At 45.9% G+C, this 14,693-nt stretch overlaps 1 protein-coding gene and 1 pseudogene across 1 annotated transcript in view; one reads left to right on the top strand and one right to left on the bottom strand.

Annotated features, from left to right (window-relative positions):
• Positions 1-863: 863 nt before the first annotated feature.
• On the bottom strand, positions 864-2,143 carry LOC107545248 (lactadherin pseudogene; annotated as a pseudogene).
• A 1,556-nt stretch (positions 2,144-3,699) lies between these two features.
• Positions 3,700-14,693, top strand: part of PTPN22 (protein tyrosine phosphatase non-receptor type 22) — a 44,947-nt gene continuing 33,953 nt past the window's right edge. The window contains exons 1-3 of the mRNA XM_087827649.1: positions 3,700-4,252; positions 4,721-4,842; positions 5,742-5,966. Coding sequence (XP_087683775.1) covers positions 4,126-4,252; positions 4,721-4,842; positions 5,742-5,966 — 474 coding nt within the window. The 5' untranslated portion in view covers positions 3,700-4,125. The remainder of the gene's footprint in view (positions 4,253-4,720; positions 4,843-5,741; positions 5,967-14,693) is intronic.

Below are 14,693 nucleotides of genomic sequence, written 5' to 3'. Positions count from 1 at the left end.
GAGCACATCCAGGCTCTCTCTCGCCTCTGTGCTTATACACCTGCATTTATTTCTTGCCTAGAACATTTCCTCACCCTCAAATTTTTATGAAAGTGACACCTAGTCTATCAGTGTTCAGCTCAGTCATGAGCTCTTTCAGGAAGTTTTCACTGCCTTCATTGAGTGTTTCCTTCACACTGTGAAAGCAGTTAGTGCATATGCCTAGCTGTACTATTATTGTTTTCTTGTCACTCTGCCTCACTTATCTTTTTAAGTGATGTAAGTGTATTTTAGAAGCTGCCTGTGCACTCTCCAGCGAAGAGCCAGCACTCAGGGCCCCCATGCCCACCCACCTCCCCGTCTCTCCACAGGCCCACCACACCCCCTTCTGTCTCTTTCCAGGCTGTCTCAATTGTCAAGAGGGGTCTCCATGGACATAAGAGAGGAGTGTCAGAGGTCTAGGTGGCATCTATGGGAGTGGCAGCATCATGCCTTAGTGAGGATCAGGAGGCTGTTATCTCCAGCCTGGCACCTCAGGGCCTTCCTCCCGGGCTGTGGGAATGTGGGGTGTGGGGGGCAGCCTATGGAGGGCACAGAGGCTGGAATTGGGTATCTGGAGAGGTGCAAGTAACCCACACCCCCAACTTCGTGCTTCCCTGTCCATCCCAGACCTGCTCAACTCCCACAGTGCCTAAGAAAATGGGATGGCATGAGGGCCGGGCACCAGGGGCAGGTGGGAGGTGGGGCATGTGGGAAGTAAGAAGGACAGAGGGAGATAGAGGCGACTGAATCCCTCCACTCCAGGTCACTATAATCAGGAGGGGGTGGGTGGAGGAGGAAGGGGAGGTGCCCCACAGTCATCCCAGTGACTTTAGCGGGGCCGACTAACAGCCCAGCAGCTCCCCTGCAGGGTGACCCGGTTGTGCCAGGCTATGGGCAGGGTGCACACAAAGCGAGCCAGGAAGGGCATCTCAAACATGTTCTTGTGGGAATTATTGTCACGTTGCCTGGGAAGACCTTGCTGTCTACAGCCCCCTGGCCCCTGTACTCGGTCCCGTTCACGCCATCATCACGGTGGGCCACTTTGTAAGCTACCACGTACTGGGTGGTGAAGTCGAGGGCCTCCTGTGTGATGCTGGCCGTCACTCGCTTCTGGGCCCAGGGTGACCTGCAGCCACTCTGAGGCAGTGTTTTCTCAGCAGCTCAGGCGCTGAATTTGCCCTGCCTGTCCCCCGCACATAGAAGGGATACTAGCTGAAGGAACTCAGGCCCCAGGTCCTGCAGAGGCTGGAGGCTGTGAGCTGCTTGTTGGGGATGGTGGTGTCCTTCAGGCCCAGGGGCTTGGCACATCCACTCAACCCCTAGCCAAGGAGCTGGAAGCGCAGGGTGCAGCCTCAGTGGCTATAATGAGCACCAGCTTCACTGCCCCTCTAGAGGGATATCAAATATGTTGGTCTTCAGGCCATTGTCCAAATAACCCATAAATATCTTGTCTCCTGAGTCCCCTTCTCCCTGGATGAACTGGAACTTTCCCCATTGAGGCTGTAAGTCACCTTGAAAGTCTTCACTACGCAGCACCGCCTGCGCAGCTGGCGCCCTGCTTCACCACATGCATCACCCACATCTCACGCATAAGGTTTACCTGGATCCAGGGGTTCTTATAGCAGTTGCCGGCTGTCCAGGCATTGACAGTGCCCCTGCGGTGCAGGTGGGCCAGCTCCGGGGCCCAGTGCTGCAAACACATGCAGCCCAAGGACACGAGGTGGAAATCTACCAGTTGGTGTTGGCACTGGTCTCCATGCCCAGCCGTGTGGCACAGAGGGTCTCACAGTGGATGCCTGGGTAGCCTTGAGGGCACTTGCAGATATACTGGGTGAAGATGTCCCAGTGGTGTGAGTCATCAGCCACCTGGCCATCAGTACCATTGTGGCAGGGACTTGGGAACTGGAACCCTTCTCAGTTTCACTGCAAATGACGCCTGTGAAACCTTGGGGTAGGTTGAAGGGGAGGTTGTCCTGGCCAACAAGCAGGCCCCACCGGTCAGGCACTCGCTGGAGTCACAAAAGTCACTGAAGTCACTGGAGGCGGTGAGGAGGCCAGAGGCATAGAGCAGCTTGCTGCAGAGTGCAGCCAGCAAGGGGTGCCCCAGCATGCTGGAGGACATGGGACCATGGGTGGAGGTGGGGGTAGGGGTAGGGGTGGGAGGGATGGGATGGGATGGGATGGGATGGGGGAATCCAGTGGGGCAGACCACAGGCTCTCACTCCTGCTCCTGCCTGATGACCTTTGCCAAGCTGCTAGTCAGGCACCTTTATTTTCTTCAAAGTTGTCTCCTTCTCCAGAGATTACTGGCATTGAAGGGAGTTGCTTCACTGGACCAGAACAGTTCTAGAAGCCTGCACATGCTCTTTTACATGGGTGGGTACAGCATAGTTAATAATTAACATTTACAGCATAGAGATGGTGTGCAGGGAACAAGATGAGAGTGAGGGGTTCCGTGGCCTTGTGCTCTGGTGTGTGGTTGGGCCCTGAGGGGTCTCACACTCCATGTGTCTCTTCCTGTGGCAGCTCTAATGCTTTTCAATCCTGGGGTCTCAGCAGAACTGCAGTGTGAAAGGAGGTTGGCCTAGAATTATCTCTGAGGGACTTTTTTTTTTTTTTTTTGATAAGTTTATTTGAGCCAAACTGATGACATATGCTGGGAACAAGATTTCACATTATCTGTGAGGGACCTTCTGACCGTAGAGGTCTGAAGCCTGTTAGTAGAACCAACATTTCAACCCTGGTGATTGATAATGATGAATGAAAATGGCTCTTTAGCTACCTAATTCCTGTTCCTAGTCCAAAGCAGTTTATAATCATCTGTTTTTATAGAATAAAATAGAAAATAGAAGCTTGGCTCTAATTATTTTGCAAGATAGAAATTCTGTTCTGAGCCACCGACTCACTGCTTATGCTTGAATCTCTTATTAGTCCACCGGGTCAGAATACCCTGGGAGGGCTGATAGGTTGGTGTGGTGCTTCTGGGACCCAAACCCAAAATCATTAAGAAGGAAGGAAGCCACTGTGGGTAAGTGTCCAATGCTGAGATCTTGTAAAACAGTGGTGGAGTCTGACCCTTTTAGGAAAATCCTAATTAATCCTGTTAGAGAGTAAATCCCAGATCCCTTTCATCCTGGTCATTAGGCCTGCGGCTGAAAGGAAGACATTTAATGTTTACTACCTCGGACACTGCTGGGTCAATTCCACAGAACATTGTCTTATTTAATCCCTGTGAAATACTTTGCATTACCTCCATTTACAATTCCTCATATTTCCAGGTGCGTGGTTTTTTGTCTGTTTGTTTTTAACTTTCTCAGCTTTTACATACCCTATTCTCTCTGCCTGGAATGGTCTTATTTTTCCTTTTTGCTTAATGAATCCCTGCTTGTCCTTCAGAGCTCATCTCAGATGTTACTATTTCAAGGAAGCCTTCCTAACCCCCTAGGTTTGTTTCCCTTTTACACACTAATCACTCACTGTATCTCAACAAGCACAGCAATTATGTGATTAGTTATTTAATGTCTGTCACTCATGCTAAAGTACACTTTAGCTCCGTGAGGATGGGGACTGTGTCTATGTCATTTTTTTCTGTGTTATTTGTAGTGCCAAGCACCTAGTTCCTTACACATAACTACTCAGCAAGTAACCACTGTATGGTAATAGCAAGTAATTGCAATCATCAGGAGTTGAATGCCTGTCTCTTATTAAACTTTACAGCCTTCTTTAAGTTACACCACACAGGCTGGTAAAGGAAGTATTTCTTAATGAACTTACCCAATAGGCTCCTCCCCAGCCATAATTCAGTTCTAAACTGGCAGCCTAACTATAGAGTTATTCATTAACCTTAGATACTGACTGGAGAAGAGTTCTGAGAAAAGGAACTGAAAGTTTTCAGATCTTCCATTTCTGAGTGCTAAGCTCTTCAGCTCAGCGCCAGTTATCTTAGCTGCACAGTTTAGGACTCTGTCGGACCTGGGCTTCTGTCTCATGAGGGAAATTTCTAAGAGGTAAACACATCTGCTGGTGCACCAGTGTTTCTGATTTCCTGCTGAGCTAAAATTGCTTGTTTGGTGGAAAAGCAAAAGGTGGCAGCAGGTGTATAAGATGAAGACTCCCAAAACTTTTGAGGAGCAAACAGAATGCATCATGAACTTTCTACTGACAGACTTCCTAGGCGCCCCTCTGCAGGCCGCCAACCAGGACCTCTGCTGTGAAGTTGAAGCGGATTCAGGTAAGGCTCCTGGCCTGCAGTGGTGGCGGCAGGTCAACAGGAGCGTCGGAGTTTGCTTTCTTATTTCCATTTAAGTTTTAACAGGCAGTCTGGCCGCTGTGGCTCAGTGGTTGAGTGTCAACCTATGAACCAGGCTCGATCCCCAGTAGGGGACATGCAGGAGGCAGCCGATCAATGACTCTCTCTCTCTCTCCCTTTCCTTCCTTTCTCTAAAAAAAAGAAAATTTCAACAGGCAAACTCTAGCAAACTCTAAGCTTTCAGCAGTACCTGAATCTGAATCTTTATGGAAGGGGAAATTAATTAATTCCGTGTTGACATTGAAGATGTTCTTGGGAGGAAATGATGCTGAAATTGTTTAAAAGTCTGAACGTCTGGAGAACTTTCTGCAATGCGTGGCTTCCTTAGATTCCTGGGACTTGCCTCCCTTCGGACACTGTGACAAGTGTGACTGTGTCCCTCTGTTTTAGGAGAGGCTCACCCTTTTGATGTGGCCACCATTGCTGCTCGCCTTCGGACTTTGGGGGACGAGTTCAATGAAGAACTGGAAGCTTCTGCCAGAAATGTCATTGAAGAAACTATTCAGGGACAGGTTAAGTTTCTGCTCCTTTCTAGTCACTGCTTTTTTTCCTATTTCAGACAGCCTTTTCCTACTATTCCTATAGGAGTGTGACCAGAATGTTCTGTGAAAGATTTGGGGGCTTATATTAATCCGAGAAGATATAGCAGGAATTCTCTGATTGCCAATTCTTTAGGAGTTAAGCAAAACCTAAGTGGTACTGAGATGGAAAGCTTTCAATCTGGACTGTGTCTTTTTGGCATGCCCCTGTCATTCTCTACTCCCTTAATTTCTAACAGAAAATCTGTATTTTTCCAATCCCTATCCGGAGATGAGCCATTCTCCAGGGAGCTCTGGTTCGTTTGAATAGAAAACGATATTTGAATATCAGGATCTAGATACCCTTGCATGAATGCCCTTCTCAGCTTGTTTGGGCTCTGACATCCTGTTCTGACTGCCATGGGCCCCCTAGACTACACTGAAATAGATCTTGCTTGGTCCTACTTGATGGCTTTTGGACCAAATTTTTTTGGGAAGGACAAAGGAAACACTAATCTATTTTTTATTTTACTTTAGAATTTCCCAGACTTCAGTCATTCAAGCAGTACCTTTGCAGTTTTCCCAGCTGTACTATCATGTACTTAATAATTTTCTTTCAAATCATTTTGTTTCTCTTTTGATCATTTGGTTCATTCTAGGCAATACTATCTGAAATTCATGGGTTTGATGGGCTACTTCTGGCTTTTCTAATAGTCATTGTAATAAATAAAATATTAAAATGAGAAAAGCCTATCCATTTACTCCCTAATATTGCCTTAGATGCCACCAGTGGACACTGACCACTCTCTGGGAAACATTAACTGTATAGTGTACCTGTAGCCTCCTGTACTTTTTAGTGATATTCCACTGATATACCCTGTGTCTCTCCCCAGGCAGGAGCTGTCCTTCAGGACACAGTAAAATCCCTCAGCAAGGCCTGGTGTGCCCAGGATTCCAGCTTAGCTTATGAGAGAGCCTTTTTGGCAGTGTCGGTGAAACTCTTTGTACATGTGATGCGCATGGCCCCTGAGGTGGCAAGACAGATGGCGGCTCCCCTGACAAACATGATCAACGGGAACGGTGCCATCCGGGAGTTCATCCAGGGCCAGGGAGGTTGGGTAAGTATGTTGGGACGAGGCATTTGCTACCAGTACGTGGGGCTCCAATTTTTGATTCTTTGATAAGTTGGAAACCAAGCAGGAAAAAGGCCTCCCTGCTTTGCTGAAAATGCCAGGATTGTTTTTGCCGGGGAGAAGGGGAGCATTCAGCTCAGCCTGTACATGTTGGACTCCAGAGTTTCTCTGCCTAAAATATTGACTGCTAACTATATAGAGCGAATTCCCACTGCCTACACATTTGTAAAGTCTATCGGTGGTTGAATTCTCATCTCAGCCTGGCTTCACTCTGTTACCTGGTAAATTTCTGGGTCTTCTTTGCCTAACATCTTCGGGTGTGTTTTGAGGAAGTTCAGAACCATCCTACTGTTTGTTATCGAACAAAACACAGTGAGTGTTGCTTGCTGTGGCGATAACTATAGGAGGCGTTCTAAGCCTATGTCTTACACATTATTAGAGCAGCTGCTCTCAGAGAGCCCCCCCTTCATTGCCAGGATCCGCAGAAGCCCCAGGGAGAGCTGCATTCCTAGGGGTACCTGCAGATCACCCTGCTTTCCTTAGGAAGTTCCCGATGACCAGCCCTTTGACTTCTGGATATTCCAAAAGTTGGGAGCAGCTCCCAGAGGACCACAGAGATTTTAAACCTTCTGTTTCGATGTGAGTTTTAATATTCCTTGTCTTTCCTAGGAAAATCTGTAGAGCTGAAGAAGAGGTGAAGCTGTTTCCCAGTCTTCTTTGACTAATCAGGTGATTGATTGCTGGCAATGAAAACAGAAACAACCAAATCAAAAACCACTTTCTTTTGGACAGAACCGGACTTAGCCGAATAATTTATCTTTTATTAATAAAGTTGGGAGCAGCTCCCAGAGGATCACAGGGATTTTATACCTTCTGTTTTGATGTGAGTTTTAATGAAGTTCTGTTGAAGCAAAGGCCTCCAGACACAAAGCAATGCCTCCTTAACAGTGGGATTCCCGGCAACCCAGGGCAGGCCTCTGCTGGAGTTATTTTGGGGAGAAGGGGGCACACAGTAAACTATTTCTTCAGATTTAGCTCTTGTCTTTGGTAAGAATCTTAGCTACTGATTTTGCAGTCAAAAGATTTCAGAGAGATTTTTGGATGGGAAATCTTGTTACTTTAAGTTGCAGATTTTCTTTTAAATTCATAACCTAAATTGCATGTTAATTTTGCCTGAGCAGAATTATTTTGTGCATTTTTGGCAGTGAAAAATAGTAGTTTGCTCATCTGTCCTTCTATCAGAAAGGTCAGAGAAAGATAAAACAGTTGCTGCATTTTTACTGCCACAGAGTACAGGAAGTGCTGGCCCACATCTAGGGCAGCAGGGCCATCTCACCTCAGATGAAGCTAGCTGCGCGCCACAGTGATTTTCAGAGTGAGGTCTCATGCCACTTGTGGACCTTATAAATTGCTAATTTCCAGGTCCCATCCCTAGAGATTCTGATCCTGTACAGGTAGAGTTTGAGAAGCATCACTTTAGAGCAGGGGTTGGCAAATTGTAGCCCACAGGCCCACCAGCCTGCTGCTTTTTCTGTAAATAAAGTTTTATTGGAATGCAGCTACACTCACTTGTTTACATATTATCTATGACTCTTTTAGCACTGCTGTGGCAGAGTTGAGTAGTTATGGCCCCTTAAAGCTTAAAATATTTACTCTCCGGCCATTTCAGTTTGCAGACCCCTACTGTAAAGCTAAGTGAACATTTCTCCTGGAGTAATTTAAACCCTGTTGCAATCCTGATCATTCCTGGCAAACACAATTTTAAGATAAGATAACTCTTTTTTTCAGAATTTAGTCTGAGAGTGTTTGTTAGTTCGTACATAGTCTACACTTTCTCCAGGACTTCGGGCAAATTAGAGAGTCCTGTGACTCCTGAATTGTCCAGAGAGGATATACATTCCCCTGGCCCTACCAAAAGTGATTGGAGATCATTGGAAGCAAAGCATATGGTTTCTACAGTCTGTGTATCTCATAATAGTCCTTAATAATCTCATAGATTAGCAGGCAATCATCAAGTACATAGACACTCCTCCATCCAAAAGCCCTGAAATCAGATTAACTACCTGCACATCAGGAAGGAAAACATTGCTACATCTATTTTCGAAGAGGTGTTAATGTCTTTGGCTAAAGTTTACAGAGCTAACCACATCCCTTCCCTTCAGCCAGCCAGCTACCTGGCTCCCCAGAACGCATGGAAATAAAGACGCAGTCCTGCTAACACTTTCTGACTTTTTCAAGTCAGGCTATTTCCACTATTCTTGGAAAAAATCACAATAGGTTAGTAAGCCAGAAATGAGATCTCATGTTTCTCTTTAGTAGAAATTAGCTTTTTTGCTACGAATTGAAGCTATGTGATGTACTCCTTTGTCCCTCACGTTACTCTAAACTCAACATGTCAAGTTTTGTGGTGTTTGATCTCTTAGGCGAAGTCGCTGTTTTCACCTTAACTAATGCTCTTCTGTTCATGAAATAAAATTCTTCTGTCTATGCATTTGAACTAGTTCTCGGCAAGTGCAACCTCAAAGAAATGATACAGAAACAGAACAAACTGGTGGTTGCCAGGGGCAGCAATGGGGGAGTGGGGGAAATGGGGGGGGGGTCAAAAGGTACAAACTTCCCAGATACGAGATGAAAAAGTTCTGGGATCTAATGGACAGCATGGTGACTGTATGACTCTCAAGAGAGTACATTTTTAAAGTTCTCACAAAAAAATTGTAACTGCGAGGTGATGGATGTGTTAACCAACTTTATTGTGATCATTTCGTAATCTATATATATGTCAAATCATTACATTGTACACCTTAAATCTGCACAACGTTAAATGTCAATTATATCTCAATAAAGCTGGAAGAATTCAGTGGAACGCTGCAGCTCAGAGTCCAGCAGCCTCCTCTCTCTCGTTTCTTTTCCTTCTTAACCACGCCGCCCCCTGTTCTGTCCTGTGTCGCCCATGAGACATCGGCGTGTGAACCTAGCGCCAAGCCGAGCGCGATCCCGTCGCGGACATGGTGGCCTGGGGATCACACGGGGCAGGCGGGTACAGCCGCCCGGCCTGGCTGTCGTGTTCGTGGCGAGGCCCGTATCCTAGGAAAACAAGCGAGTGGGCTGCAGGGAGAAGACGCTGCAGCCCGGAGATGAAAGATGCATTCAGACCGCCTGAGTTAACAAGGTAGTTTCGCCACAGGCTGACCATGGGGCATTGGGTAAGTAACCCAGTTCCTCTGTGCTTTAGTTTCCTCCTCTTAAAATAGAGATGATTTGGTAACTGACTCCTAGGATCCGCGTGAGGGCGAATGAAGCAGGACACTTTGTAAATGATCTAGCCCGGTGCCTGGAGTATCAGGAGCACTGCTTAAAGCTCCAGCTTGACTTTTTTCTCTCCAGTACCTCTGTTTCTCACAAAGGCAAGCCGACCGCCTATGGTTCTGCCTTTCACCTCGATGTGGGTGATCTGTGAGTCTGACTTACTTCCATTTTTCCCGAATCCATATCCACAAACTCTGATTCTTTATTTCTATATAAGTTTTGCATCCCCATACTTCCCCTGACTGCCCCCCAGCTAGCTCAAAACCTCAGTCAGTTTTCCCTTCTCCCTCTCTCCAGCCCTACTGGCCCAACTGGTCTTTCTCACGCGGTCCTTCCTTGTCGTCCTGATTCTTCCTGTAAGAGTTTCTCACCGCCTCCCTGGGCTGTTGGTGCAGCCTGCTAGTTAAGCTTTCCATCCGTCCTTCTGGTCCAGGCTTGCCCCTTTCCCGTCTGTCCCGTACACAGTCTGCCACCCGATGGACCAAAGCTGTAGGTCCTTTGTCCATGGTTTTAGTCATTCTTGGCTATGCTATCACTCGTTTGGAAATTAAACATACCACTGTAGGAGATCATGAGACTTTCAAAACCTTATCAGAAGGGAGCATTTATTTTTTAAAAAAATCAAGAAACTTCTTCCCAAAGCATCGCTTTGATTGCCATTCTCTTAAAATCTTTCAGCAGAACTTCTGAAGTTGATTAGATATGTCCATTATCTTGATTGTGGTGATGGTTTCATGGGTGTATCACATGCTGCCAAAGCTTATCAAATCGTACACTTTGAAATATATGGGTTATTGTATGTCAGTAATACCTCAATAAAGTTGTTGAAAAAAATCCTTCAGTGGTTTTCCACTGCCCATCACATAAAGCCTGACTTTCCAGCCTGGCATTCAAATTTCCCCCAGAGATCTGGCCCCAACTGCCCCTCTAGCCGTATCAATTAAGTCTCCTCCACATAACCAATGCTCCAGCCAGACGGAGCCGCTCACTAAGCCATGCTCCTCCCGCTGTTCTCTGTGTTTCGTGTTGCTTTCTCTCAGGCTCTGTAGTCACCTTTAGGACTCAACTCGAATGTCACCTCCTCCGCAGCGCCTATTCAGATAACCAGAACAAGAAGTGATCTTTGCCTTCTCAAAATTCTGTTTGTACCACATCTATGGTCTTATCACAAAGGGCCTTAAATTGTAGATATTTGTGTACTTACCTTCCTGCTAGAATAAAGGATCCTCGAATGAAAATGCTTCGTTGAACACTTCGGCAGCACACGCTTCCCCGTTCTCCTCCACGTGTAAGCGTCGCATAATGAGTGGATGGACTGGATGGACAGCAAGCGAAAGACGAGACTTCAAGTTTGATTATATGTTGAATAAGATGCCAACCAAGCCTCAGCAAGTGTTTTGAATCTCTATTTAAAAATAAAGGGAAAGCCCGGTCAGCATGGCTCAGAGGTTGAGCATCAAGCTAGGATCCAGGAGATCACGGTTTGATTCCTGGTCAGGGCACGTGCCTGGGTTGCAGGCTCGATCCCCAGCAGGGGGCGTGCAGGAGGCAGCCCATCAATGACTCTCATCATGGATGTTTCTCTCTCTCCCTCTCCCTGTCTCTCTCTGAAATCAATAAAGATAGATTTATATATATATATATATATATATATAATTATTATTATTATTTTTTTTTTAAAAAAGGGAAATTGCTTCCATTGCAAGTGATTGGTTGACCTTTGCCTCCTGAGGATTGTGTTTCTGAAACCAAAGGCAGAGCATGAGTCCCTGAGTCCCCGAGCGGTGCGTGGGAAGCTATGAAGTTCACGGCAGGTGAACTGAAAAGCTTGAAAGAGTCTCAGAATGCTGTAGTGACAAGAAGCCGACTGGAAGTTGGGCAGGGGACATCCCTGCTGTGGATGATGGGGAAACATGAGCCTCTCTTGTGTCTCTTTATAAGGCAAGAAAGGAGGGTCCTGGAAATAAAGGAGGTCATTTCCTTCCTGGCCACGGCAGCTTCCCGGCTGGACTCTGTGTCTCATCAACAGCCCTGTTCCTTTCGTCCTGATGGCCCTGCTGCTCGAGCAGCGACATTCAGGGAGCTCCTCCCTGCCAGGTTCCCGGCCCTCCCATCTGCTCCTAGCGGAGCGAAGGTGCCCAACTAGCTAGAGGCACGCACAGCCCACAGTGCCAGGCAGGAGACGGAGCAACTGATGGGGCGAGTAACCAGGTCAGCAGGGACCTCCCGCCGGAGTCCAGCCGTATGGCACAGCGTGCCCTGTCACAGTGCTGCTCTCAGGTCTGCTCAGGACCACCCTGAGCCCCGGGGCCATACAAATGCGTAGAAGGTACTAACACTGCTTTTCATAAACTTAAAACTACACGGAGCATTTTTGTGTATTTTCTTTTGAATAAACTCTTAAAGAAACTGCTGGGAGACAAGGAACATGTGAAGAGACTGCGAAAACTTCTACAGCCGAATATAGAGATTTATACCAAAAGGATTCCGGCCAAGAGAAGGTCATGTTGAAATGGAATTAGGGACAAGATTTTTTAATAGAAGAGGAACTAGGCTTTATGGCTTTATTGTCATCTTGGTGAAAATTCAGGGGAAAGGTGGAGAAGCAGCAGAAGTGGCAGCAAAATGGACAATGGGTGATATGGTTGGATAGGCTGGGTGGGGACATTTGATGGGGAGGGGCTTGGTGGCAAGCTGAGGAATCAGGACTTGTTCCCATAGACCAGGGGTGGGGAACAGAACCTTTTTCCTGCCAAGGGCCATTTGGATGAATATTTATAACATCATTTGCCGGCCATACAAACTTATCAACTTAAAAACTAGCCTGCTATATTTGGGCAAACATTTAATTACCTCACCCCTAATGTGACGGCTGGAACTGCTTCTCTTTGGTGAGGCCTTGTCAGGGCCAGACCAAATGGTTTTGTGGGGACCGTATATGGCCCACAGGCCGGACATTCCCCGCCCCTGCCATAGACTATCAGTAAGTGCTTTGGCTCTCCGGCATTAAAGTGGAGTTTTCAGAACGTTTACCCAGCCTTGGTTACCGGTACACACTAGGGTGGAAAATATATAGGTAGGAAGCCAAGAGCTGATGGCTGCAGGAATCCAGATGTGAAAGGGCAATGGTGCTTAACCTGGGAATGGAAAAGGCAGGTTGAATCTAAAAGACATTGAGGAGCAAGGACCCATATAATAGGCCTTGGTGACCAAGAGGATGCTCACAAAGGACCGAGTCTTTCACAGATAATACACATAGCCTATACCAAGTCCATGACCCTGGGAGGTAGGGGAAGTGGCTTCCTCACAGAGACAGAAGTGTTCTGAGGAGCCTTTTACTAGTTTATCTTGTCCTCCTAATCTCCCCTGACATTCTCTTTGGTTAAAGGTTTCTTGTCATCTAGTTCCCAACCTCAGTGACACTGATATTTCCCCTTAAGCTGGCACACACTACCTTCTCGTTGGAACAGGTGACAGTGTGATGGTCACTGCTCTTCGTTGTCATCTTCCTTCTGAACAAACACCAGAGCCACACGAGGGAGCAGTGGCATGTTCCTTTCTCGCTGCTCAGCCGCTTATTCACAATTTTACTTTCCACTAGGTCTCGCCCTCGATGGTGCTGATGAAGGGTTGACGCGGCCTTGGCTGCATGGAATCGATATGCTCACTCAGGGCCTGTGCTGCACTGGTTAAAATGTTTCACTGTAAATTCTTCAAAAATTTTAGGTGCCTGGCCACCTTTGTTGCATGACTTGTTTCCCCCCCCCGTTCTCTATCTTCCCACAAGACACAAACGAGTGAACTCTTCATCCAAGAGCATTATGCCCGGTTGCCCTCCACTACCTGCAGAAGGAAGGGTGAAAAATTCAGTGGGAGCTTAGATTCGTTCAAAATAAAACATGTTCTTTGTTTTCTCCTTCGTTTTGGTTTTTGCTTGCTTGAGTGGTCTGCTCAGGAAATGGCCTTTTAGCTAAGTGGGTTTTTGAGGTTTGGTTATTTCAAGATGCTTCTATATCTTTTGGTTTCTTGAGTCGAAGGGACTCCTCAGAATTGCTGTCCGCTTGAAGAAGAGCTGCAGTTCTGCTATTTTCAGATCCTCCTGCTCTGGGTAGAAGTCTATAGAGGGCACCTAAGTAATTTTTTCTGGCATGTATCAATCTCCATTTCGTCCCTCCCAAAGAAGAGAAGAGTGTTGGAGATTGTTCTGAAATATGGGCCTGGGGAAAATAGGTTTAAATTTCATTTAATTAGGCATCTTCTTGTTTATTGATTAGTAAAGTTCTGGTTTTGATGGAAGTGAAGGCAGTCTTAGGGGACACATGATGAAACACGTGTATTTCTTTTTTGTCCTAATACAGAAAATCATTTCCTTTTCTGGTTAGGCTTTGCTGCTCTGCAAATAAGCGAGTTAGTTTGGAGTGTTTTTATTTTTTTCAGTGATTAAGTCCACATCTCTGCTTTCTGAGATGCTTTCTTAATGGGTTAAGCATGTCTCTCACCATGCTCTGGCCTGCTCACCTTTATATGCCCAGCCCCTTGTGTAGTGCTCAGCTTTTAGGGGGCACTCAATAAATTTACTGAAAAAATGAATGGATTTTTGTGGGGTTTTTTTCTAATTAAAAAAGGTATAATAATTTCAAAAGGAGAATTTTAAAAAGCATTCTTAATCCCAACACTCACACAATTGATTCTTTTTTACATCTTTAATCTCCATTTAAACATGTACATAGTTTTACATGGCTTTAGTTACTGTGAACTTGAAATTTTGGCCTTTTAAAAATTGCCCTATATTTTATATGTTTTTAAATAGCCAAATTAAACACTGCATTATTTAGAGCAGCTAAAAGGGATAATTTGAGAAACACTATCCTATTCTCAACAAATACTGTTGAAGAATTATGGTTCATTTTAATTTATCGTGTGGATTGGCATTGAGATTCTCATTGCCACTAAGCCTTTCCTTTCCTGTTGTAAGGCTCAGCAGAGTGGATGAAGCTACAATGCTCAGAATCGGGATTTCCTAAGGGGAGTGTGAATAGTGTTTCGAAACAGAAAAGACTGCTGATAACTAGACAAATAATAGCACAGGATTATTTCAGATTGATTTTGTTAACACATTTATTGAACTTCTGTCCTCAAGCAAAGGCTATGCTGATTTTTGGTTGTTCTCACGCTGAGTGAGAAACTCTTGGATGGGTTTGTACCCATTGAGATGACAATTTATGCAAGCTGAGGTGTGGGAAGCTTTTTCTAGAACAGCCTGCCTGTCAGACCGGGCCAAATACCACACATACACAGCGTGGCTTCCTGGAACAATGGCCTCTTTTGTAAGGATAAGTTGCAGAGTAGAAATGTCTCCTCTAGAAATACAGGGTGTCCCCCTCAAATGCATGCACACTTTGAATA

Source organism: Miniopterus natalensis, chromosome 19 (assembly GCF_054644295.1).
Source record: "Miniopterus natalensis isolate mMinNat1 chromosome 19, mMinNat1.hap1, whole genome shotgun sequence".
In the NCBI taxonomy this organism is placed as follows: Eukaryota; Metazoa; Chordata; class Mammalia; order Chiroptera; family Miniopteridae; genus Miniopterus; species Miniopterus natalensis.
The sequence above is the reverse complement of the archived record's forward strand: the minus strand, read 5'-3'. Positions and strand labels throughout refer to the sequence as shown.